General features: G+C 42.0%; 1 protein-coding gene across 2 annotated transcripts in view; it reads left to right on the top strand.

The window, feature by feature from the left end:
* The window catches only part of bean1 (brain expressed, associated with NEDD4, 1), a 49,977-nt gene that overhangs the window by 9,299 nt on the left and 13,958 nt on the right, over window positions 1-26,720 (top strand). For both annotated transcript variants that reach the window (XM_030070344.1, XM_030070343.1), the window contains exons 4-5: window positions 25,112-25,315; window positions 26,223-26,364. In XM_030070344.1, the coding sequence (XP_029926204.1) occupies window positions 25,112-25,315; window positions 26,223-26,364 (346 nt within the window). The remainder of the gene's footprint in view (window positions 1-25,111; window positions 25,316-26,222; window positions 26,365-26,720) is intronic.

Raw genomic sequence — 26,720 nt, 5'->3', positions numbered from 1 at the left:
CCATATGAGTAAAAGCTCAATTCAACGTATATACAATAATAATAAGCAATGTCAAATGAATGTATATTATTTTAAGAACAGGGTCTTAGGAACTAGAAGCAAAAATGAATGATATTATGAAATCATCATTGAGTTTTGTTTATGGTAGTATTTGTAATGATTACCGGTGATGAAGGTCATATTTGACCTTTTTAAGGTTATTCAGCTGCAACACCGCAACAAGCACCGATCTGTGATTGCTTTGAACTTATCAATTAAATGTCAGTGTTTTCACACAGATCCTGCTCTGCACCCAGGTCTGTTTTCCTCCACTCAGTGGTTACAGTTGTTACTCATTACACAAAACATCTTTAAAGCTTACATCACCGGGCCTGTCAAATAATTAGAAAATGAATGAATGTGCTACGTTTGGATATTTTGCCAGGGCAGCTGTCTTTTTTTTTTTTTTTTTTTTTTTAGCTGGATTATGGGTTGAGCTTTTAAACAACAGAGGCCAAGGTAGACATATTTATAGAAGCATCCCATCTCAATAAATGATGAATTGCTGCCTTATGCAACAACTCCTGACTGGATACATGCTCATCTGTCTCACCAGGACGCAGGAAAGGGATGGATGGATGGACGGACTAATAGATGGAGGGACATATGCTGAAAGAATGGATGGCTGGATCGATAGACAGATGAATGGCTGTTATATTCCCGTCGCGGTTGTCCTCTTAAAAACCTGTCTGTCATACTTCTTCTCTATTTCTCGCTCCCTCTCTCGTGAGCTGACCCTCTGTCCCGCTGACACCCCTTCTTGTCCCTCCCTCTTTTTATTTTGCTCCATCTCTCACCTTTGGTGTCTCGCTCATTCTTTGGTCCATTTCTGTCTTTATCTCTCTGATCTATTATTCACACTCGCCTCTTTTCCTCTCTCTCTCTCTCTCTCTCTCTCCCCCTCTCTTCACACCTGAAATCCCTCTCTCTGCCTCGGGGCGTTCAGACCTCTACCAGCAGGGCTCAAATCCCTCATTGCTTCATAGGAAAAGAAATAGAATGATGAATAAAAGAACATAGTGAAGAGACAGATAAAAAGGTCGGGATGGGCAGCCCTCTGGATATATTAAGATATTTCCTCCTGCAACATATTGTACAACCTATTTCAGTGTGACAGCGTGTCATCTACGTTTGGCTACATTTGAAGGGCAAAATACAACAAGCGAAAGGAAAGAGCCTCGAGATGCAACAACCATCACCAATCCGGGCTTTTTTCTCAGTGCTGAAGTGTTTTAAAGTGGTAGTTTAAGGCTTTTCCTTCAAAAGTGTTCACACTGAGTTCCGAGCGAATGCTGCGTTCAGGCCATATGGGCATACATCAGTGTGACTCACACGTGTTCATGTTGGAAAACACTACAACTCATCAAGTTAAATATCAACATTAACACACCTAAATCATTAATTTAACAGCAAACGTTCAGTTTTACAATAGGTAGATATGATTTGTTATTCTTAAATACATTTATGATGAAAATTGTATTAAATTGGGGCTTATTTACCCTCCATATTTGGGTGTGACTGATATGGGGCTGCTATTTTCAAGGCACTTCTGTATTACTGACCTCATAGTTGGATACATCTGAATGGTCAAAAAAAGAGATTCCTAGTTGTAATTAGCTGGATGTTGGATGTTGATTTTAATGCTACTTATAAGTTGGAATATGGCACATAGAATAAATACCAACATGAACACAGTGTAAGTCTTTTGAAACAAGAGCTGTTACAGGGTTGTTGTTGTCGTTGTTGTTGTTTTTTAAATAAAAAATAGACTTTGGCACCCTCATATTGTGAGTTCCATGTTAGTCCAGTATAGACAGCAACAGTGTTGAACAGGCAAGTGCAATGTTGGCCCAAAGCCAGGTGTGAATGTTAAGAGAGTGAAGCATGGTGGTGCTCAAAAAGAATTTCCTTGGACAGACAAAGGTTAAAAAAAAAAAAAAAAGGAAATTAAATAAATTTAGGGGGCCTGTCGTAATCTCATTATGACCCACCTCTGGGTGCTGCTGAGCCAGTGTATGAGAGAGGCTGATAGAGTACAGTATGTACCACATGGCAGCTGCTGTTGCCTGAAGGTTGTTGCTGCTGTGCCCCTAAGAAGGGCATGAAGTCCTTACCCGCTGGTGTAAACACTCACATCTGTCTTCATATCTGGGAAAAGTGGGAAAGTCAATCTGTAAATATATTTACTGCATAACATTTGACTTGAAGAGACAGTGATTAAAGTCCAGACGTGCATTTTTTCTGTCCTGTTCCCGTTTTGCTGAGATGTTTTTCTTGCAGATATTGAAAGGCCTTGAGAGAAACAGACATTTAGACCATGTGACACTATGACAATACTACAACATTATTCCATTCTCAGCTGCTCCGGCTCCTGGGACACTGGGAGGCTCCCAGCACTAACGTCCATGACTGAATCACTGTCAAACAGGGTGCTGCTGGGAAAGTGAACAGGTGTGAGGCAAATCTTCCCTGGGTCAATAAACATTACAGAAGAGCCACAGCGACTGAATGTGATGTGAAAAGTAGCTGCCGTGTAAACATAAGCACAGTGAAAGCCGCCAGGCAAGTGTGCAAACTGCTAAAAGTCCTTTGAACACTTAAAGGACAGGTTTAGTATTTTTCAACCTAAGTCATATTAAAATGTACATTCCCAACATTTATAGGCTGGCTGTATGTAGCACAACCTCACTGCTAGATTTAGGCCTATACATCCACACCATGCTGCTGGTAATGCTAAAGGCTGATGCTACGTTCATTTGAGCGCGGACCTTGGACTCCATCCCGTAGATTGCGTTCACTGTGTCCACTTGGGGAAAATGTAGTGCAAACTATGTTTTTGTCCTTTGATATTCCCTGTGGAGGAAAACTTTTCTCCTTCCTGTGAGCATTCATTTTCAAGTGAACGCAGCATTAGCCAAGTTAGCAGAAGACCCATGTGGATGTATAAAAGGCAATGTGATGTCAGAAATGCTAAATAAAACTTTTTAGAGAGAACTGTTTGCAACCTTTTTTTTTTTTTTTTTTTTTTTTTTTTTTTTTTGTCTGAACAAATTCAATGTGATTCTGCAACCCTGTTTCACTGGGTCAGAAAGGGCATGGCTGATGATTTTTGAACCAAATGCTGAGACTGTGTTTAGCCAGCCAGGCCAGCAAGAAGCTACAGGACAGCAGCTTCTTGCTGGCCTACAGGACAGTGCTAAGAAGCTACAGGACAGTGCTAAGTGTCTTGTCACTAAAGCCAGCGGTGAGGTTGTGCTATGGGTGCCATGCCACTGGTCCATTTTTGACATTCCAAAATGTCGAAAAATGTCCCATTGAACCGCACGCCCATTTGCCTGATGATTCATTATCCCTGAAAACAAAAAACATTGGTTCCAAAGGCCCATTGCTCCAAAAATGCGCACTCTGGAGGTGTTGGAGTTCAGTGCCTGCTGGTGATACATCGAGGTTTGCATACCTGTCGAGAAATGCATCCCCCTCTGTTTACCCCAACCTTAACCTGAGGAAACCTCACCTAAACCTCACCACATTTACAGGCTGGATGCATTTTACAGAGTGGATTCAGTTCTTACTAATGGGCTTTTGGTCCAATGGGACGTGTTTTGGACTGTTGGGGTTTCAGAATAACGGGCGTTTGTTTTCGGGATAATGGGCCATCAGACTAATGGGCTTTTTGTCCAATGGGACATTTTTTGGACTATTGGGATTTGGGAATAATGGGCATTCGGACCAATGGGCAGTCCCTGTGCTATGTGTGATTATAAATGACGGAAATCAATGTTTTAATACAGCTTTGGTTCAAAAATGCCAAACCAAAACCAAAAAAAATCTTTATGTTATTGCAGTAGACCACTTGATGTCTCATTCATAACCCTGACTAGCACCGGTGTGACTAAACTGTACCAAAATGTCTAACAAATGTGTTTGTGTGGTTGTAACCTGTCTGAACAGAACGGTAACATTGACACAGAGGGCCTGAGGGCGTGTGTGTGTGTGTGTGCAAGTGTGTGTAGGCTACGTGTGTTTGCATGTGTGTACGTGTGTGCCACCACCTGCAAAAGATAAAGGCTAAACAGAATCTACATATTAGAGCCCTGTCTTGGTCCTGCGTCAGATGAGGCAGATCTGAAATGGAATCTTCTTCTGTTCCCCCTCGCTGCACACATCATCTATCCATCTATCAGCGTGCCGGCACCTCGCCTTCCCACCGCCAAGCCATCAATCATCACATTCCCATGCTTTATGGAAATGGGAGGAAAAACTGCATTTAACGGCATTTCGTCATCTATCTCACCCACCTATCTCCATCCATCCATCTGCCCATCTGTCGGTCCGTTCATCCATCCCTCCTTCCGTCCGACCGTCTCCGATGCCATCCCAATCTAGTCACACTGTAAGGTCATTTATTTAAATCTATTTAAATGGATATGAGGCGTGTGCATATGCAGGGAGATTTCACGGACTGGCAGGTCAGCAAATATCAAGGCTGTTCCATCTCACTAACCCCCCATCAGGGCCTGCAGACAATTAATGCGCACCACAGGTGGTCAAGTGTGTGTGTGAAGAGAGAGAGAGAGAGAAGGGCAGAGGAAGAAATAGAGTGGGTGAGAGTGGTTATGTAGCATGCCCTATCTATCTATCTATCTATCTATGTTCATCTATCATAATCACAATTGGTGCTGTAGCAAAAGAAGAGAAGAAGAGTAGGAAGGAGAGAAGGTAGCATGCATGACATGGAAAGAAAGGAAGGAGGAAAGAGGGAAAGCGAGGAGAAGAGAGAGAACTGGGAAAGAAGGGAGGGAAGACATAGGGAGCGAGAAGCGAGGGAAGGCGTCTGGGGAAAGCGGCAGCACTCTCAAAGGAGCGAGGGAAGGGGAGGAGAGTGGGAGGAGAAATTGAGGGAGGTGGCTTGGAACGAGTGAAAGAGTAAGGAGGGACGGAGGGGAGCAAGGGAGTGGAGGGGAAGGAGAAGTGAAGGGTAAATGTCTTGGCTGATGTCTTTGGCCCTGGTATTGACTAACAGCAGCTCCTTTGACTTCAGCACACTCAGTCAATCCAGGCCGCATCCTCCTCTTCAGTTCATTAGCTCAGTCATTTGGAAATGGAGGTATTGGCTCAGCCGCTCAATGTCACCAGGCTGTAGCCGAATAGATGGATGGATGGATGGATGGATGGATGGCATTGCCTCTCCAAACTCGTTGCTATATGCCATACACTGTAAAATAAATCAGACATGCCATAAAAATGATCTTTTGACAGCCAGCGTCACTGTTGCATTAGTACAGCATGATATTATGCAACATGTACAGTTCTGTACAAGCATCTCTAAATGCGTACGTGTGTGTGTGTGTGTGTGTGTGTGTGTGTGTGTGTGTGTGTGTGTGTCTGTGTGTGTCCAGAAGGGAGCCGGGTACACAGAGGGCTTGTGCTGGAGTTGTTTTAACATGATTAAACATCGCCTCATCCTGTCCTCTCTTCCTATTTCACCATCTCTCCTTCCCTGCCTCTCATCCATCCCTCTCTCTCTCTCTCCTTCATCCTCTCCTCATCTCTCCCTTCATCCTCCCTCCGAGAAAGAAAGAACGAGAGAGAGAGAGAGAGAGAGAGAGGGGTTAAGACAGCCACACAGGAGGAGTCACATACAGAGAGAGAGAAAGAGAGAGAGAGAACACAAGTGAGAGACAGACAAAAGGCGGAGTGCGCACAGAGATCACAGCAGGAGACGGCTTGTTAGAAATGTGTTTCTATGATATGATGTTATGACCATTTTGGCTTCGGTTTATCTGCCTGCTCCAGCTGCCGCCAGGCCACCGGCACTCAGTGGAGCACTCCAGGGTTGCATGTAATCCTCCTGACTGACCTGACAGAAGCACAGACAGAAACACTGACAGGCAGATTAGCTGATAAGCTGGCAGACGGACAGCCGTCCAGCGAATCAGTCTGTCAGCCCATCAGCCAGCCTGCTGACACATTGTGTGTGGGAACTTTAGTTGTTGGTCCATTTTGTAGGGTCACAGGCTGAGATAAATACAGGTCTATCTATCTATCTATCTATCTATCTATCTATCTATCTATCTATCTAAATAGAAGTTGAGATATGTGACCTGCTGCCTTTTGTGTAATCAGGTCCTGAATATCTTCATAATATCAGATCAAAACAATTTCCACGGCTGATTTAAGATGCAATATTATCATATGAGACAATTTTGTGATCGGCTGGTTGATGTTGAGCATAGCCAACTGTGCATGCTGCCGTCTGTTCAGTGTTTGCTGGGCATCTGTATAAATCTGAGCATGTTAATGCATCTTTATTTTAACAAATCATGACAGTTTTACAGCAGTGATCTGTGTCTGTACAGGGCAGCAGGGGGGCATAGAGTTGAGACAGAGTTTTCTGTAATGTAGTTGAAAAAAATCAGCTCAGCACACAGTTAGTGTCCATCAAATTGTCCTGCAACAGAGCCTGACTCAAAGCATGAATTCAATGCTGTGCAAAAGTTTTTTTTTGTTTTGTTTTTTTTTTGCATATGTGCACCAAACACACCATGGAGTTAGGAGTCCACCTGCAAGATCAGTATTTAAATCAAGGCGCACCCACATTCACACTGAAGGGCCAGTGTACTTAACCTTGAAACACCACATATATTCAAATGTAACGTCTGTAAATTTAGATTCTTAATTTGTTTTCCTGTCTTACCATAAGCTGAATGATCACAAAAATATTCTAATGAACTATTGTCACTTCAAAGTTAGAAAAAAACATTTTTTCAATATTGTGCAACAATGTAACATATATTCTGTATCTGCTGGTTGCAACACTGAATTTAAGACACATCATACTACATCGTACCATAATGCCATTATTATTACTTTTTTTTTTTTTTTATAGCTGTAGCATCACATCAAATAGTAATTCACTAGAAGTCTCTTGTCTGGATTTCCCTGGATTTCAGCAGGACATATTTGGGATATTTGGAAACTATGGGATCACCATTAAAAATAGTGGAAACTGCCAAATAAAGTTTCATGGGTTTGAACAAAGCTTTGATGCACAGCAAAAACAAACCCTCCCATGGGAGAGCTGAAGAGATTAAACTGTTAAAATGTACTTCAAATCAAATAGGCCAAAATCCCACTCAGACATGCAAGTGAAGAGCTGAAAACTCATTCTGAGCAACCCAGTCACCGGCATAAAATGTTGCTATTCTACATTTCTGCAAGCCAATAAATAGGCTGAAATGTCAACGTTTCTGAACCAAAAATACACTGCATATCAACATTGAGACTTATAACCAAAGTGGCGCAGCCTGCATCAACATCATGTGACTGTACGCCAGCTAGTTTAGACACTTTCGTTTGCTTTGTTGTTCATTAGCCACCAAAACAACATGGTTTAGGTCAGGAAAGTGTTCATCGACATGGTTAAGGTTAGGAAAAGGTCATGGTTTATGTTACAAAGCGTCACACAGGACTCTAACCCCCGGTCTGCAGAGGTCCTCTTAATTGTGCCATCCACCATCCCACCTACCTTGTAATTGTGGTGTTTTTTGCTCACTTTATATTCCAGGACAAAACTTGAAAACATGACATCTCAGCGTGTCCTTGGTCTGCAGAAACATATAGTGCCAGCATTTTTTCCTGGCGACTAAGCTGCTCTTAATTGAGTTCAAAATGTTTTTTGAGCAACACAATTGCAAACCTCTTCTTACTTGGTTGTAATTCGCACATATTTAGTTTGTCTGCCTTCTTGCGTTCTGCAACTTGTGCAGCTTCATCAGACACAAACAGAAGTGTAGCGACGGCTCTGCCCAGCAGTTCTCTGTGGGAAGAGAGAGGCAAGGGAGAAAAGGGGGCAGGTGGTGGTGGTGAGGGGGGCGGGGGTCGTGTTACAACTTGTTAAGAGGTGAGATAACAACAGGAAATGAGTCACTTTGTCCCCAAACCACTATGAGCTTCACACACACACACACACACACACACACACACACACCTCTAAAGCGAAAAAAGTAATCACACCTTCTTTCCTAGATTTCACCAGATGGCCTCAATGGTCAAGTGTGTACATCCGTGAGTGTTGCTGCAGTGTGCGTACAGCATGTCTGTGCGTGTGTGTGTGTTTCAGTGGTTCAAGCATGATATTTTCTCCAATGCTGGCGTCTCGACCGACCAATCACACCTGGATTTACAGAGCTCATTCGCCAATCAGTGGTGGGTTTATCCCGGTCATTGGCCAATCATGGCTTGATCTGCAGCGCTCACTGACCAATCAGAGCAGGATATACCGCAGTCATTGCCAGGATTTAGTTTTTCAGGCTGGTGGGCTCCACAGAGAAGGAAGGGTTGCACTTTATGTTTATGTGGTCTTTCATTTTTTTCATAAAATAATAATACAAATATGTAGTTCATTTACACGGGTTTAATTAATGTTATAGGGCAAGGGCATTGGGCAATTATTTCATTTTTACTGTTAATTGTGAACTATCTGACAGCAGCAGAATAGAATAGAACAGAACAGAACAGAATAGAATAGAATAGAATAGAATAGAATAGAATAGAATAGAATAGAATAGAAAACCAGTTGCTCTGAATCATACTTTCCATAATTCATGAGTGGTGATGTCATCAGAATTAGGCTTGATTAGCAGGTCAGCTGTTGTTTATGGAAGTGAAAAATTTAAACAAGTGATAACAACAACACCATGGCTTGGAGGGGGCTGTGTGAATGAACGAGTAAGGAATGGAGTGGATGATTAAAGGAGAGGAAGGCAGGAATGTGGGCCAGCAGGGTGCAATAATCTTTCTCTCTGCCATCTATCCCACATGAGAGAGAGAGAGATTACAGATGTATTCTGACCCATTTTCATACACACACACACACACACACACACACACACACAGTTATGTTTTGTGACCCACATATTGCCTCATCTAAATACACTTCCTAATTTAATACTGTGTTTGTCTGTAGTGACAACATTTGAACAAGTGCACTGTGTGTGTGTGTGTGTGTGTGTGTGTGTGTGTGTGTGTGTGTGTGTGTGTGTGTGTGTGCAGATATTCTAACAGCACAGTACAGTGTGAGGTTCCAGTTTGGTTCTAATGTAAAAATCTGACTGACTAACCTACATTGTAGACAGATACCTGGAGGTTTGGCTGTCAGGGGAGACAGTCTCATTGGTGAAGGTGAGCTCCGCTCTTCATGCTAATTTTCTGCGGCAGGTTTCCTTGGCGCAAATTCTCCCTCTCAGCAACGCCTGTTTCACACTCCGACAGATATTACATGCACCCACTAGCAGCCCAGTCTGTCTGCCATAGTTCCAACTCCAGTGGAGTGGAGCAGAATGCCTTGCTCAAGGGCAACTTCCTGATAGTTACTGACACATAGGAGAGCATTTCTCATAAACTCCCCCAGCATAGATTTTCCTTGACAGTGTGGGATTCAAACTGGCGATCTTCCCATCACAAGTTTGCATCCCTGATGGCTACTGGCATCCAGCCTCAAAATATGATATAATCACAGCAATTAGGCTACACAATACAGTAATTCATCAGTATAAATGTTGTATAAATAAATAAATACAATTAAAATGAATAAATACCTAAATAAATTAAAGAATTAAGTCAAATTAAAGTAAAACATGTCTGATTATAGTTTTATACATATAAAGAAAGAAAGAAATTTTTGAAAGAAATCTGGTTTCAGAGGCTTAAAAGTTAACCCTATAAAGCCTGAACTATGAAAGAATTGGCAGAAAATTCCAATTTTTTGTAACTGAACCCTTTATTTAGTCCTATAACAAAATATATTTAAAAAAAAAAAAAAAAAAAAAGTAAATTAAAAAAATATGTTATTACTCGACCTTTCTGGTGTATGATATATGGTATGTACTTGAAGTGACAATGGTATGGTCCAGGGTGAACATGGGAAGTGTTCAAAGGTATACAACAGTATTTTGGTCAAGTATTGATTAAACTGAAAACGAAAAACGGAATTGAAAATGTGTATCATATATGATACAAATGGCTTTATAGGGTTAAAAATGTTTATGTAAAATGCAAAATGGCAATTTAAAAGTGCCAAAACTACACAACGAAACAAGAGGAAGGAAGTGAATCACTTTAAGGCAGAGCTGCTTTCATTCGTCGGAGTTGCACTAAATGTAGATGATGCTAATATTTGGGCTGAGAGCTAAGAGTAGGAGTGCTCTGTCCCAGCCTCCACTGTAGGACTGGACGTCAGTATCATATCAATATCATGATATTAGACCAGCTATTGTCTGAGATTCTGCATATTGTATTATCATGATATGCCATGTTAATAGTTATTTTTACCAAAATCCTGGGTGCAAATATCATATGAAAGCACAAATAGTCACCCCTTCATCATTGCCACAGTACTGATATCGAGTTTTTTCATCCAAGACATATCATAATATATCATTTTGTGCATACCGCCTCAATAACCACAACCCTTACACACTGCTCTATGGTTTCACCACAGACTAAACAGTATTATGACAGTATAGCAGTGTAATATTAACCAAATAAGTTTCGATTTGTAGCATTCTTAAATCTATATTGCATCATGGAAGAAATGATTGCCGTATGATCCTGTATTGACCTCCCCACCACCTCCACCACCCCTAATCTAAACATCAGTCCTGCCGCTGTGTAGCCTGTGGATGTTAGCTGTCACTGTGCATCCATTAAATCTGTCTCTCTCTTTTCCTTCCTGTCCTTCCCTCCTTTAACAATCCAGGGAAGGTTTGCTGAGCGTGAACTTCTACATTTCCGATTCAGTTCCTTACGTTTTCATCCAGTACAGCAAAAGTATTCTGCTTTTGGACACTCAGCAGCTCCAGTGGGTTCTTGGTGGTTAAGTGCCTTGCTCAAGGGCAGAGTAGCGCTATTTTTCTGTGGGGGTGGGTTTGTTTAATCATTCGGTGACAAGCCCACGTGTAGTGTTTAGTCTGCCAGCCCGCTCTCTACATCAGAGGAGGATGTTTCAGCTCAACAGGGGAGCTCACATGGGGCGCAGCACGTTACTGCTGCGTTTATCAAAGAGCCTCCCTCTTCTCTCTCCTCCTTCCCCCGCTCCACTGATGATGTGACATGATGCTTTAATGGCCAGTGTCCCCCTCCAACGCCGAACCAAACCCCTCACGACATCCGTTCAGGGAGAGAGACAGTGAGAACGACGCGGCGGAAAGAGGGAATGTGCGAGTAGGCGATGTACGTGTGAGAACGACGGAGAGACGCGGGTCACGTCCAAGCTGACGTACGTCCGACCGTGGAGGGAGGACTAATGCTGTGCGAAAACACGGCCGTTTCCTGTGGGAGTCTTAAGAGGAGTCCAGGCGAGCAGGGAGGGAGGTGGGAAAGGGAGAAAATGAGGGGATGGAAGATGAGACGTCTTCCAGTGAGCTGGGTTCGGACCTCCAAAACATTTGCTGACCCTGAACTAAGTTGTGCTGCGATGGAGAGAGAGAGAGAGAGAGAGAGAGAGAGAGAGAGAGTGGCTGTCATTTGTTCTCTTCTTGCCTCCTATTGTCCTTTGACCAGGCTGTAGGAAGGTCGAACCTTTTCCACCACACTGCACAACTGAGGAGATACAATCTGGCACTGTATGTCACAGCCACATTGACCCTTAGTTAATATATTGTATGTCTATAGAGTTTTATAATTGGACACTGTATACTGTATGGGAACGTAAGACACTCCAAAGCTATGTTAAGCACAGAGCCTGATTATGATAGCAGTCGGGCAAAAGTGACATGATATTGCTGATGAGGAGCATATTTTCAGCATCATAATGTGTGAATCAAGTTACATCTTCAGATAATGTTAAAGGTCTAACATACTGGTATTCAGCAAATTGATCTGTTATGGAAGTCTCTTAGCGTCCTCAAACTGTTCCTTCATCTCATGCAAACCGTGATGTTGCACTGCCGGTTGGGTTCCTCGTGTGTTTTTTTTTTTTTCTGAAATTGATGTTGATGTCTGTTGGATTGCTTACACATCAGAGAAAGAAGATCAAGACTGTTTCTTCCTGCAAATATCAGTGGAATATCACCAGCATCCCGAGAGGTTCGGTGGGTGGAGGTCATCCTCCCGCACTGATAATGCAATCCCAGCAGCCATCTAGAAAAACATGCATTGAGATAACACAAGATATATCCCCAACAACACTCGTAGGGACATGAAGAACAATGATGCCGACATTTTTTATGTGTTCCTGTTGATGTGTTAATATGTTTTATTATGTTTTAATCATTTTCTTATGAAGGCTGCGTTTTAGTGAAATCACCAATAACAGCAAGGGCTGAAAAAAAAGTTCAAAACTGAGCTTTGGTAGTGTTGGTTTGTGTAGTTACCTGGGTGTCCATGAGTCCACGTGGTGCTGAAATATCATCTTTAGGGACTTTTGAAAATCAGGGGTACACTGCAGGAACACGGGGGACAGGAAAACAGGGCATTTTTAATTTTAGTGCAAGGGAGGGTTGAGTCCTGGGCAGGTTCATAGAAATTTTATTTTTTAGAGGGGGCTTTTCGGAAATAGCTGCTATACGGAGATCCTCCTGGCCAAACTGGTTGGTGAGAGATGGTGTATTGTTTCTCTTTGGCTGCCCTATCTGCCAGTCTTTGTGCTTGGCCTATCCAGACAGTGGGCATGTACAGTATCTGGCCAATCAGAGGTGCTGGTGCTGGTGTTGGTGGTGATGGCATAGATGTCCTGCATGCACAATAAAGAAAGGACGAATGTCAGCTACCTAAACAAAAATTGAACGCTTATCAAAATCGAAAACCAACTGAATACGTTGTATCTTTCTTGTTTCTCCATTCACTTCCGCTGTGTCGCAAAACGGCTCCCAAAGTAACACCTGTAATACATAAAAGAGAGCAAATAAAACACATTATGCCAATATACGAAACAAGTCCCTGTACCCATTTTGGAGTAAATTTCTCTCATTTTTGAGTAAATTTCTCTCATTTTTGAGTAAATTAAACTTGTTATTGTCCTATTTGAAATGTAGAGCAGGTAATGTCAGTGGGAAACTTCTACATAGTAACATTGTGCCATGAAGAAATGATCTGTTATTACTTTCACAAATTATTGTAATTGCACACATATGTGCACACACACACACACACACACACACACACACACACACACACAAAAAGGGTACTAGGACTTGTTTATTTTGTTGGCATAATCCTCTGTTGGCTTTCATTTCTGTGCTAGAAGTGTTATTTTGGGACCTGTTTTGCCATGCTATGGAAGTAAATAGAGAGATAGAAATTCATTATTCTAGATTAGCAATCCAGGGGAGCACAGAGTAACTAAAGAGGATATTTCGGCACCATGTGGACTCATATCACACCCAGGGATTGATACAATCCAACCCGTGATTACACACACACACACACACACACACACACACACACACACAAAAAGACAAAACAAACCTCCCTAATGGTTGTGGTCAAAGGTAGGGACTCCAGCAAAGAGTCAGTGATGTTCTGTTAGGTAGATAAAATGATCTGAGTGTCGTTTTCTTGCTTTTGCTATAGTTTAAAATATGTGGAGGACACTAAAACGGAAAATAAAAGATGTGTCTCCCTTTTTGTATTGCTTGTTAGCAATTTGAATCAATGACAGCATGCAGAGGTGGAGAAACATTCAGTATCACTTAGGCTGATTGGCCTAAAATCCTGTTTTGGGGATTAAGCGAGTCTGACAATTGCAATGATCTTAATGCATCCTAATGAGCATCCCAGTGTAACTGCATCAATAATGATTGTTACGAGTAACTGGCCTAATCAGCTTTCAGTGACAAATGTAACAAGTGTTTGCCATTAGCTAATTACAGTGTTTTATGATTGCTTTGGCTCAGTTTTAATTCGTTTCAGGACTAGTTTTAAGTGTTTGTCCTGGCTCTTATCTAACCTGTGAACACAAACCTTTTGCACGCGGAAATGAGGTCAACGCCTGGTAGGAGACTTTTCACACAATTAATATGCATTTTGAGGCATGAGGCAAAAGTAGTCCCGCTGATTTATTGAATCAAAACATGCATAAGTGCGCATGAGATTTAATGTCCGAAGGTAGGGCATGGTTATTTCTCACCTTGTGCTATTTGTTTAAAGGCAGCAGGCTCCTTCTGAGATTTACACTCTTTCAAATGTCTGAGGATAAGATTCAAAGAAAGTATGGCTTGCAGAGTGATAACTTCATAATGCTTTTGAAAGAAGCAGTCTTTGATGACATAAATAAAAAAAAAAAGTGGAGCCTTTGGAGCAGGAGGAGTCGTGTGACACCACGTTGACAGCCCTTCATCACCTGGCCTCTGGCTCGGTTACAGTGGGGAGATCAGTCTGCTCTCTCCGCTTGCCATGCATGATACACCAGGTGGACACGCACACTCACAACTGATATTGAACCTCAGCGATTCTAATTTTAAAACAATGCAATGGATTTGACTGGCATGAATGGTTTTTATTTTATCACAATTTGGGGTTCTGTGTGTTGCAGACGCACTTTTTTTGGGTTCCCAATATTTGCAGGATGACCTTGAGAAAAAGCATGAAACCTCAGGAGAAGGGATGCGTGTTTGGTGTGTGTGTGTGTGTGTGTGTGTGTGTAGCAGTCGAGCTGTCAGCTTTGAGAGACTGAAGTCGGTAGTCATTTGTCCTGTTGCTCCGAACGATCCGTGACAGGTGAAGCACAGCCTGAAGCCATGCATGTGAAGGGACAGAGAGACAGAAGAACAGAGGGAGGGACGTGTGTGTGTGTGTGTGTATGTGTATGTGTGTGTGAGTGTGGGTTACAATAATACTACCCTTATAAGGGGTTTATGATTGGATTATAATTATTATATATAATAGTAAGGTTATTAATTGTGTCGTTAACTCTTTCTAAATCATTAATAAACCTTTCACGTTTCATATTTCACATATCAGTGCAAGCTCACTATTTGGCAGCTAGGATGGTTGGCTGATACATGAAGTAAGCCACGCAGCAAGCAAGATATGAGATTTAGCAATAGATGCAGTGCAGCAGTAACTTGATCTTGCCAAATAGTGAGCCTCCATCGATGTACGGAAACTGTTATAACTTGATTATAGTGATTTATTAATAAATTGTAAAGTGTTTAAAACCTAATTAATAACCTAATTATAAGCGATTCATGAATCCTTTATATGGGTAGTCTCGTTGTAAAGTGGTACTGACTTTCAAGGGACCTTCTGGGATTCTCCTGTGCTGGCAACCTGAGCAACACCAAGAGTTTTCCAGTATATATTTATTATTATACATTTCCTGTGTATATTTATCGTGTTTATCATGTCAGTTTCCTTATCTGCTCTCTCCTCTCACACATGCACACACCTAAACAGCTGTTCAGAAATTGGCCTAATGCTATACGGAGCAATTATCAGGTTTCTCCAGGAGAAATCTGGCTGCCTTATGCCGATTTCTCTTAATCCCATGCCCAGATTATGAAAACCGGCTTTCTTGTATGAGGCAAACAACCTCATTACTAGAGTGCATGTAAACACAGTGCTCGAGGCAGCATTCAGAATGGTCTTGTCTCTTTTGCATTGAGCACAGCTAGAGCAACTCTGCTCTGTGGCAGCATGGTGGGCTTCCACTGATGGAGGAAAACAGCAACAAGAAACAACCAACAAAACAAGTATCACATGAGAGCCTTGACTTCCAGGCAGCATGCTGTACCATGTGCAATAAGATATACGATTAACTGTTGTTGTTGTTGTTGTTTAACTCTCGAGGTTTATTGGGGAATGATGAGATGTGTCTTACATTTAAGTGGCATTAGAAAGCTTTGAATCCAACTTACAAAAACCTGTAGTCACCAAGTTTGTTTTCAAAAGGATTTCAGTCATCATTATCTCCAGGTTTTGCTCAAAACATTATAATACTTAACCATGAGCCCAGTATTGTGTATTAACTCATTAGCTGAGTGTATTCTGCTGGCACTGCTGGGCAGAACATGACCTTGAATGACATTTTTTTAACTTCCAGTAAATCAGTCATGACGTTCCTAGAAATCTGCTGCTGCTAAGCTCAATTAACCAAACTGCCTCTTGCCGGCTTGATGTGGGTGTCTTATCTTCCCAGTTTATTGAACAAACCGTTAGGTAGTGGTGAGACTCTGTCTAGCTAGATGTCACTGGATGCATAGTAAGTGAGTTGGATGGTATATTTTATATTGAGGAGAATGAAGCTGTAACCCATAATGACAAGCTGTCAGACTGAATCAGCAGGGCTCGCTGATGCTGCTTTATAATGTATGGACTTAATGTACAAAGTGATGCTGCATATGCTGCAAGAGCCAGTATCACAAGCCCTTAGCCTTTATAGCTTGTGACATCGAAAAAATAAAGGCATACTTGTGACTGGCCAGTCTGGGTGGACGCACTCACCACTCACACACAAACACACACACACACACGAATGCACGCATGGATGCGCGCACACACACACACACACACACACACACACACACACACACATGCACATATGCATGCAAGATGCTGACCTCTGACACCAAACGATTTTTTCCCCTTTGTGAGTCTGTTTCTCTTGATTTATTATTGAAAGGGGTCCAAAGGTTGCAATATTTCAGAAGGAAAAAAATCCTCTAAACATCACTCTATGGATATGACAAATTTACATTATTATTATCATTATTATTATTATTATTATTATTATTATTATTATATTTATGTTTGCATTTCGTAAAACAGCTGGTGATCAAACAGAATTATTCCTTTACCTGCTTTGCAGCTCAAAGTCAACAGGCTCATAGCCCCGGTTCTCTGCCCTGGATATTCTCATACTGTCACACTGCATGGTCAATGGAATCCAGGGGTCACTTGTTTTTCAGCGTGGGGCCACACTGTTTCCCTCAACCTGAGACTTTTGTTAGTGATTTCCCATGTTTCCCTGAATGACCTTCAGCAATCCCAAATAACATGCCAGAACTTGTTACATTCTGCAGTTTTGTCTCTGCAAACCAAAGATCTGTTGAAATGTCATGATGTCAGGTTTAGTGACGTAGTATAAAGTGAGCAGAAAGCACCACATTAGGAGGTACGGTGGGTGCGGTGGTGGATTTCACCAGCAACAGGACTTCACTTCTGCAAACCAGCTGTGTTCGTTTTTAGCTTACTTTAGCTGGTTAATAGCAAATGTTTTGTAACATGATGACAAACCCTTTCCTAACTTTAGGTATGTAGCTGTGGTGGCTATAAGCAAATGAAAGTGGCTAAAGTGACGAATGAGCTAATGTTAGCAGCATAATGTTTCCTAACCTTAACCACGACCTTGTGCTAACTTTAACAAAGTGAAGCTGATGCAGGATCCATCACAGTGGCTATAAGTCAGTTACTGAATATTACATAGTGGAGAGAAACAAGTAGTGTTTTTGTACAGCAAAACTCAAAATAATTACAAGACCATTTCTTCCTTTCTATTAGCCTCAGTTACAGTGTGAAAAAGCTGTAAATTTGCCTGAGGTCAACTCTGAGCCCAGCCGCAGGGTTAAGAACGTGCTGTTGGTAAAGCACTGTATTATATAGTGTCGGAGGTGGTGGCAGTAAGCTTTAGTGACAAGCCGTCACAGTGAATTATTGTATTAAGCTGTCACCGCTTTATAATATATGAACATGTACTGTACTTGTACTTACGCAGCACATAACCAAGTGGCTGCGTAGTGTGGAGGTTATTGTGGGCTGCACGTGCAGACGGTCCCGGGTCGGGACATTACTGTGGGCAGCAGGGAGGCGCAGGGAGGCGCAGGGAGCACGGCGGCGACCGCCCTTGAACCAGAAGGCCTGGTGTCAGTAAGCATCGGGCCTGCTGAAGTGTCCTTGAGCAAGATAATGCATCTCTTGCGCTGCTCTTTGGCTGACCCTGGGCTCCTGCCTCCCTGTGGGCATCATGGAAACACTTCACATATCATCCACAATCTGTGCCTCGGTTGTTTCAGCATTTGCAGATCCTCTCTGAACTCGTCTCATCATCCTGACATTTTTTATAGTGCAAATCTGGGGATTATTGTTCTTTTATGTCCAATTTTAGCCCGGCTTATAACCCTCACGTTTTATCTCTTTATTTTATTTTGTCTGTTCTGTTTTTGTTTTTAATTGATTCTCTCTGGTCTAAATACTCTCGCATTATATTTGTACAGTATGTGCATTATTTGTCTTATTTTGAAAGCATTCTCCAACAATAGATGATAATATTACTATTAAAAATATTTTTTTCTTCTTCTTCTTCTTCCTCTTCTTCTCATTATCATACCCAGATTCAGACACACACACACACACACACACACACACACACACACAAACACGGAAACAACATTTCTCTCTCCTCCTCTCTCCAGCTGGGTCCAGTCCCCACAGGGTTTTGAAATATAACAGCATCGCCATTTATTACAATCTCTGTGCCTCTCTCTCCTCCTCACTCTCACCAAATTAGTTCAGTGTCCCTTTTTTCTCTTTGCCCCTAGTTTTTATTCCTCCCTCTTCCCCTCCTCGATTCTCATGCTCCGTCTCCTACATGTGAAATTTGTTTGACACGTCTATCCAGTGGCTTTACAGTAGCACGAGTGCATGCATTTTTAGCGTAGGTCGTGGGAGGCCCCAGCGGGATTCGAGTCCCTGAACCGTCGTGGCGCACCAGATGCAATTTCACAAGCCAAACAGTCGGGCTCCACTCATGAGAAGTGAGCAATCTGTCAGGCAATATGTATATGCAAATGAGCACGACAGTCACGGCACAGGGACCAATCACGTTCAGACAAAAATGAGGCCTTCAAATTCTCCCAGTCATGAAATTCCTGTTCCTCAAGGTAAACTTTGGATGACTCTTAGATTCAGCTGGGAGGTCGTCAGGCATTTTCAACAGTGTCCTAATGCCAAATTTGTTCCAGTGCATTTGAAGGTAAGCTCCCTGTAAAATTCCCATGATGCACCGTGAAAACAAGTGAACATCTGAGCTCATTGCACTCACTTCCTGGATATAACACAACCAACATAAACATCGGCTGTATCTTGTATTGAGTGGATATGGAGAGCAATATTTAGCCTGAACAGTATCTGAATTTGTAGTTAACTACTGATTCACTACCTACTGAACGAGGACTTGGTCTGAGGCACATCCTTTGTCTTTAAATTAAAGGAAGAGGATACAATTAATAATTATGAGAATTTCTTGAACTCTCTGAGCCATCTCCATGCAACACAGTCTCCTAAAAATTATGTTCCCGCGCAACTAAACTGAAATCTCAGTTGCATTTAGGGGAAAACGTGTTTTTTCACAAATTACTTTTGTTGCAATACATCTTTCTTTCTGGCTTTTAGAGCATGTCAGTGTCATGCCATTAGGGTTAGGCTACAAAACCGCTTGGTTAAGCTTAGAGAAAGGTTCGATTTAGACATAAAAGGGGTCAGGGACAGGTTAGGTTTTAGGCAGAAAAACCACTTGGTTATGGTAATGTAACATAACTTTCGGAAAAAACAAAAATTGCTGTCACTTGACACGGGACTCAAACCTGAGTCGCCTGAGTGAAAGCCGTGTTTGACCCATCTATCCCCCAAACCAGCTCCTAACAGAGACTGCAGACTGATCACGAACATCATGGTGATTCGTCACAAACAAAAGTGATCCATGACAAAATGCATTCCCCTCAAAACGTAACTGAGAAAGCAGTGTAGTTGAATGAGAAGATCTTGACAAACGAAATAATGCATGGAGGATGTTGCAGGCTGCTGGTCTTGTAAGTAAAACCTCAAGTACCCTGCACAATTTTAGCTCTGGTACCTGGAATAAACCACCTTACAGTCTGTCCTTCTATATTGTATTTAAATAGACTGATTACAGAGAGATTCTGCTGAGTTAGCTGCTGAGTCTCAAAAGGCCTTTTCACATTTTTCACATTTATCCCAAGGTTAACTGAAGCTCTGATCTGACTGTAGCTCAGGCCTTAGGTTAGCCTCAGGTCGCACTTGTACTTATTAATCCACGGTTTCCTGTCAGCTCTCGATTTAGGATTCAGAACATTTGTCACACAGTTTTGATTGGACAGCAAACACTCTAAATTCAAATTCAAATTCATAAGCTTTATTGGCATGGAAGTTACTCTGTTGCTTTTGTTCTGACCCGACTCACACTCCAGACCTTAACCCAGACTTTCTGCAGCATCCTCAGATAATCAGGGATAACCCTGCTAAATGAGTGGGTTTGGTTAGCCCTGGGCTAATGCTGGGGCTATCCCACATGCTGAGTTGCAAGTGTGAAATGACCGTAAGCCCTGGTCTTAGCGCAGGGCTGAGTAATGTGAAAAGGCTAAAATCTACCTCAACATGTTCCAGTTTGCTTGATGCAGAAGAGCCCTGAGCTTTTGAGGATATTCCAACAGTTTGTTTTCATAATGAGAACAGAAAGTAAGCCAAAGCAGATCACAGAATGTGTGCTGAAAAGCAGGGCAGGGAAGTCAGAGCAGGGCCTGCAGTCAGCAGGCACTGATACTTACTCTGTTTTTCAAGAGCAAAGCTACAAGGACTTGGGGTATGTTTGTGTGTCTGTTACTGTGTGTGTGTGTGTGTGTGTGTATGTGTGTTTGTCTTGGGGTTATAGAGAAGGACAGAGGTTAGATTGCGAGTTTAAATTATTCAAATTAAATAATTACAGATGTCTCTTGCTTCTGTTTATGCTCACTCGAGAGAGACGGAGAAAACAGTTTGTGAAGGAGAGACAAGAGAAAGACAGATTAAAAAAACATGCTGAGGGGAGAAAGAGAGAGAGAGAGAGAGAGTTACTGATAGCGAGAGAGGGGAAGAGACGGAGGAGAGGAGAGGAGAGGAGGAAGTCCGCTGGGAATCCTGGTGGGTGAGAACAACCTCCTCTTCTCATGAATCTTTGTGTGAAACCAAATTACTGCAGACAAGGGAGACAGAGGGAGGAAAGGAGCAACAGACAAAAACAAAGCGGCTGAAGCGAGAATGAGATTGTGAATGTAAATCATTTGGAGATGTGGATTGTTTGTCCTGCTGTCTACAGATACTGTAATAAGGCGGAAGTAACACGCCGTCCCCCTCTCGGTCAGTCAATGACAACGTGGTTTGAAGTTGTAATATAAGCCAATGAGTTTGATCTGGAAAACTCTGGAGTTTTAAAGAGACTGAAACTGCAGATTCCACACAGGCCAAATACAGACATATGGTGTTTTCTAGGTGGCGCTTTAGTGAGACATGGGCCAATGCAGCGGAAACGGGAAATGACTATGGAACCGTTTATTATGTTAGACAATAGGATAAATTAGGGTTTTTATTTGGGGAGAATCACACAACTGTCCTCGGGCTACAGTGATGCTATCTGTGAGACAGGAAACCGACTTACACTAAATCTACATGGAAACAATTTACAGTGTAATGCGAATAAAATGAGAAAAAAAGATGCTACCTAATTTGAAGAAAAATGCTCCAAGATATACTGGAAAAAAAAAAAAATTAAGACCATATATCCATTTTAAGGAAAAATATGTCCCTGAACCCTCTTTCCTTCACGTTGAAGTCAGAGATCTCTAGTTGCTCATTTAGGATTCACAGATTCGCACATATTCTAAGTGGAAAGTGATTCTCATATATTTTCTTTTTGTACTGTACAGATTATGATGATTTCAGAACTTCACTGCCTCATGAAATGGAAGTGTCTCTCCAAAACCCTGAAATATCCTGACGCAGAGATGATAAAAAAAAAAAAAAAAAAATGATATGTTTGTATAATTCTGATGTCTTTAAGTTAGAAAATGTTGTTTCAAAAGTGTGGAGAAAAAAGGCGAGATGGGCTTATTTAATATGTAAAAATCTACAATGGGATAACCTTTTTAATTCCATTTTTATTTTTATTTATTATTTATTATTTATTTGTTTGTTATGTTGGATGGGGTGCAGGGTAATGCTTGCACCGCACTTTGCATCTGGTGAGTATGAACAGTTTCTGGTGTCTCCTAAGTGGACTGGTAGGCATGTTTATTATGCACGGCACACTAATAAAAATCAGCCATCGTCATCATCAGTGGTGACCACATGTGACACATGAACAAATGAACAAATGTCGCTACACGTGTGACAGCCAGTCTCAGTTCCTTGACGCTGGGATCTGATGGTTTTGGATGACTGTTCATATCTATTCTAGGATGCAAGCCGTGTCTGACGCCGATGTGAACTGACAGCAGTGTCAAAAAGACAAGCCTGCACAGAGTTGCTGACTTTGTACCGCAAATCCATGCAATCAAGATCAGAATTGGGGGGAAAAAAAGAGGCTTCATGCAGCTTTTTCTGCACAAACTGATTAGAAAAATGTCAAATCTCAAATGTCACATTTCAGGGAATCTTCAAAAGTAAGAGGACAGCACCTTCACTTTTAAGTTTTATTGGCAGAGACATTTCAGCAATTAAGCCTTCAAGGCTTGCTTACAAACAAATTAATGAATGTCTCTGAGGTAATATGTGATCATAATAAGAAAAATGGAAGAAATAAGAAAAATAAACAAAAACACAGAATAGTGTGCAAGCATGTAAACATTTAGGTGCTAGGCAACTGAAAGGTTGCCTAGCACCTAAATGCCTATATATAACCAATCAGCCAAACAGATCATAATACATCTCAAAGGAAGAGTGGTGTCAAAACAAAGACTCAAGGATATAAACTCAGGAAGGAAACTGACAGAGGGGTTAAATAATATGAAGGAACAGAAATTTTTATCATCAAATCATCTGTAAAAAAGCATGGCGAAGAGAGATTATCATATAGGCCATGTGGAGCAGCACCCAATAAAAAGCATTACCTAGGTGGTGTCTGTGTGTGTGTGTGTGTGTGTGTGTGTGTGTGTGTGTGTGTGTGTGTGTGTGCTGGGGGAAGGTTGGGTTTAGATTTGGGACACTTTGAGGTGCAGTGTGAATGCAGCTCTTGACTCACCTGCAACAGAAACCGAGAGAGAAAAAAAAATAATTGGGAGGTTGTGCTGCTCAGTTCACTCTCCCTCCTTCCCATTTCCACTTTGAGCTGCAGTGCGAACGCGGCCGCAGACAGACAGATCCAGAGCGACATGCAGGAAGACAGATCAAGAGATGGACCAACAGGCAGAGAGCCAGACACACGAGACATTAAACAGAAACAGAGAGCAACAGACCCGCATCGTTCTGTAATCTAATGATGATGCTGATGATGGGTGAGAGTGTACGCGCGTGGTGTGTGTGTGTGTGTGTGTGTTTGGACTAAATGTAGACTCCAGCTCTAATTATCTGTCACACACTGAAATGGAATAAGTCCTCAGGGAGAGAGGGAGAAAGCTGGAAAGACGGGGAAAGAGAAAGAGAAGGAGAGAGAGGAGGAGGGAGAGCGATGTTAAGGGCGAGACAGCGGTTACGTAACCTGACCCCCTGGTGCACTGCTGTCTTTGCCAGGCCTGTCACCCATAATACTCACACACACACACACACACACACACACATATACAAGACAGTTTTGGGATTAAGGCAAATTATATTATTCAGACTCACATATATGGAATATTTACACACATATATAGTCGACATACTCTTGAATATATGACTCATATAAATATACAGAACACATGCAACGAGCAATGCAACTATCCTTCAGTGACATGAAGCCAAACCTTAATAACTGAGGCTTGAAGCCACGTCTGTGTTCATGTGTCGTTACCACCGGACTGTGTCGGGGTTATTTCGTATTGATTACCTTCAAGGCCTTTCATGACCCGGCTTCAGATTATATTTTAGACCTTTTAATCTCTTATGAACCTATGCATAGTTTTAGTTCTTCAGGCAGAGGTGATCTGTGTCCTCTGCAGCCCGGGCTGAAAACTAAAGGGGACAGAGCCTTTGCCATCAGGGCGCTGAGGTTCTGGGACGTCCTGTCTGTGGACATAAGGATGTCTGAGTCTCCTCTTAAAATGTAAATGCAAATGTAAAGTTTACCTGAGCTGCCTGTTTATTTCACTGGATTGTATTTGTTTTTAATGTCATGTTTATTGTTTTTCATTTTAATATTCCCATTTCCGTATTCATCTTGGCATTTTATTTCATTTTATTTTTCTCTCAGTGAAGCCCTTTGTACTTTGTTTTGATATGTGCTCAATAGAAAAAGATTCTCACTCTTACTCTTATTTGTTCAGAAACTGTTTGCGCAGCATCGAGCTGTAGAGCTGAAGTTTGGATTTTACGTGATTATTTAAATGTCCCATCCTGTCCTTCTTGGCTGACTCCCCCTTTAAAATGCAGTTACAATGCAGATAAAAGTGTTTTTCTTCATTTATAGCAAAGATGCACTTGAAATATTAATTTTTTAAAAAATTCAATTTGACATCAAAGTTTGATAGAAATGTGGTTGGCAGTGTTTCCTAAGTGGATACAAACATCCTTTTACAATTTAAGCCAGTTTTGAATGGTGGCAAACTTTGCCAGCAACGTCTCCACATTATCCAGTCAGAGACATGAAAATGGATCAGGTGACCTCACTTGTACCCAAAATGATTTACGGCAAGATGGCGTGAGGCGGTTTGAAGGTCAACTTCAAATATTTTACTTGGCTTCAATTCAATTCATGTCCTCATTCACATATTGAAACGATAATATTTTCTCATTTCATCGTAATTTAATTGATGCATGCGCACTTTATGTGTGGACTGGTTCAGATTGTCCAGTGCTTTCTTATTTAGCATCAGCAGCTAATATGAACAGGGTTAACATGAGTTAATGTTAACTTTGGCAGATATGAAGTCAGCCAGTCTGTGCATCAAGAGGTCATCCATCTCCATCTCTTCAAATATCACCAAAAATTGTCTCTGAAAATTGTCCTAAGACATTTATTCCTGTCTTGCCACCACTGCCATATTGTCCACTGCTGACAAACATTTGCCAGCTGCAGGCAATGGCCCCCCATGTAGATAATGCCACACACACACACACACACACACACACACACACACAGCATGACCTGTTCTGTGTCTCCCTGCAGTGAGCTCCAACCAGAGCCATGGGGAGTACCCAGACTGCAGGAGTGAGAGGGAGTCGGGAGGGGAGGCGTCTCTCCTGGTGTCTCCACTGGTGGTGGCTGGGATTGTCATAGGCCTGGTCCTCTTCCTCTCCTGCGTCACCATCATCATCGGCAGCCTGCGCAAGGACAGCCGGCTGCGAAACCCGCACCACCGAGCCAGTTATGGTCAGCTCTGTTCAGCTCCTCTACTAAACAAACCGTTCAGCGTTCTATATCTTCTAATTCAAAACAGACAGCATCATTATTTTAAAGTGTCTCTGCTGTAACTGCGACTGTAGCATCTCTAATAAATTAACTGACTGACTGCCTTGCTACTTCATTGCCTAGATGAGAAATAAAAGGTGCACTAAATAAAATCACTGAAGGTTGATATATGTGACAATATTTTGACTCAGCTGGTAAAAACACTTGGAATTAGCATGTAATTTGATGGTTGACTTTCCACAGCTCAGCCCAGCCAGCACTGATAAATTCTGTTTTGCACGAAAGGCTCCTCACTCACATCAACCCTCATCGCGTTTGCATATTGCACCTTGAAGCGAATAATCACACAACAAAACGAGTAGCAACAAGAGATGAGACAAAATAAATGCTGCTGGGCCAGTCAGTGACAAGGTGCGTCATATTTTTGAGTTTCATCATAAGTGCAGTTACAGCCTCTTACGTTTTACGTTTGTAACTTCACTAATGTGTGATTGGTCTCCTTTCGGCCAATCACAGGTGTCAGTTTGTCGATAATTCCAGAATTTCCCTGGTTGGGATCAATAAAGTGTATCTATCTATCTATCTATCTATCTATCTATCTATCTATCTATCTATCTATCTATAAGGAGAGCCTGAGAGTTCCCTCATCCATTAGCTGATCGCTGCTTCTCCACTTGTTTCTTTTTTCCAAAGTGTAGAAACTGTACGTTCAGTCTGAAGTCAGTCAAACATACAAATCAGTTTTCATAGCCAGCAGGTTATATAATGCATGAGTAACCAGCTCAGCACTGAGTTTAATGACAAGCAAACAAACTCAATCTCGTGTGTGTGTGTGTGTGTGTGTGCGTGTGTGTGTGTGTGTGTTCAGGTCCAGATGGATTTTCCTACGGAGGGTCAGTAGGTGAGCTGAGGTCTACCTGCCTAGAAGATTTCCCCCCCGGTTTAGACTTTGACTCGTACACAGAGACCCTGTCGCAGACCAACAACATGTACTCCGACTCACCTCCAGGGTAAGTGTGTGTGTGTGTGTGTGTGTGTGTGTGTGTGTGTGTGTGTGTCTGTCAGTATGTCTATCTGAGTGACAGAGACGGGAAGAAAGAGCAAAACTGACAGGCAGAGGTAGAGGAAGGTAGAGGAGAGGGAGTCAGGAAAAGTTGACGCAACTTCTACGGTAAGTGAGATTTAGCTTTGGTTGACTTTTTCTGTTCCAACACACGAGACTTTTATCGCATTTAAAGGCCAATCCCAGTGTTTACAACCTCAGTTTTTATTCCCCCCACCCACATTTGATTGATGCTTCAACTTCACCTGATGTCCTACCATTAGCCACAACCAACAGTAGCTGCCCTGGGATCCACTAAGGCAC

This window comes from Myripristis murdjan, chromosome 15 (assembly GCF_902150065.1).
Source record: "Myripristis murdjan chromosome 15, fMyrMur1.1, whole genome shotgun sequence".
In the NCBI taxonomy this organism is placed as follows: domain Eukaryota; kingdom Metazoa; phylum Chordata; class Actinopteri; order Holocentriformes; family Holocentridae; genus Myripristis; species Myripristis murdjan.
Note: the sequence above shows the minus strand (reverse complement) of the source record. Positions and strands in the feature narration are given on the sequence as shown.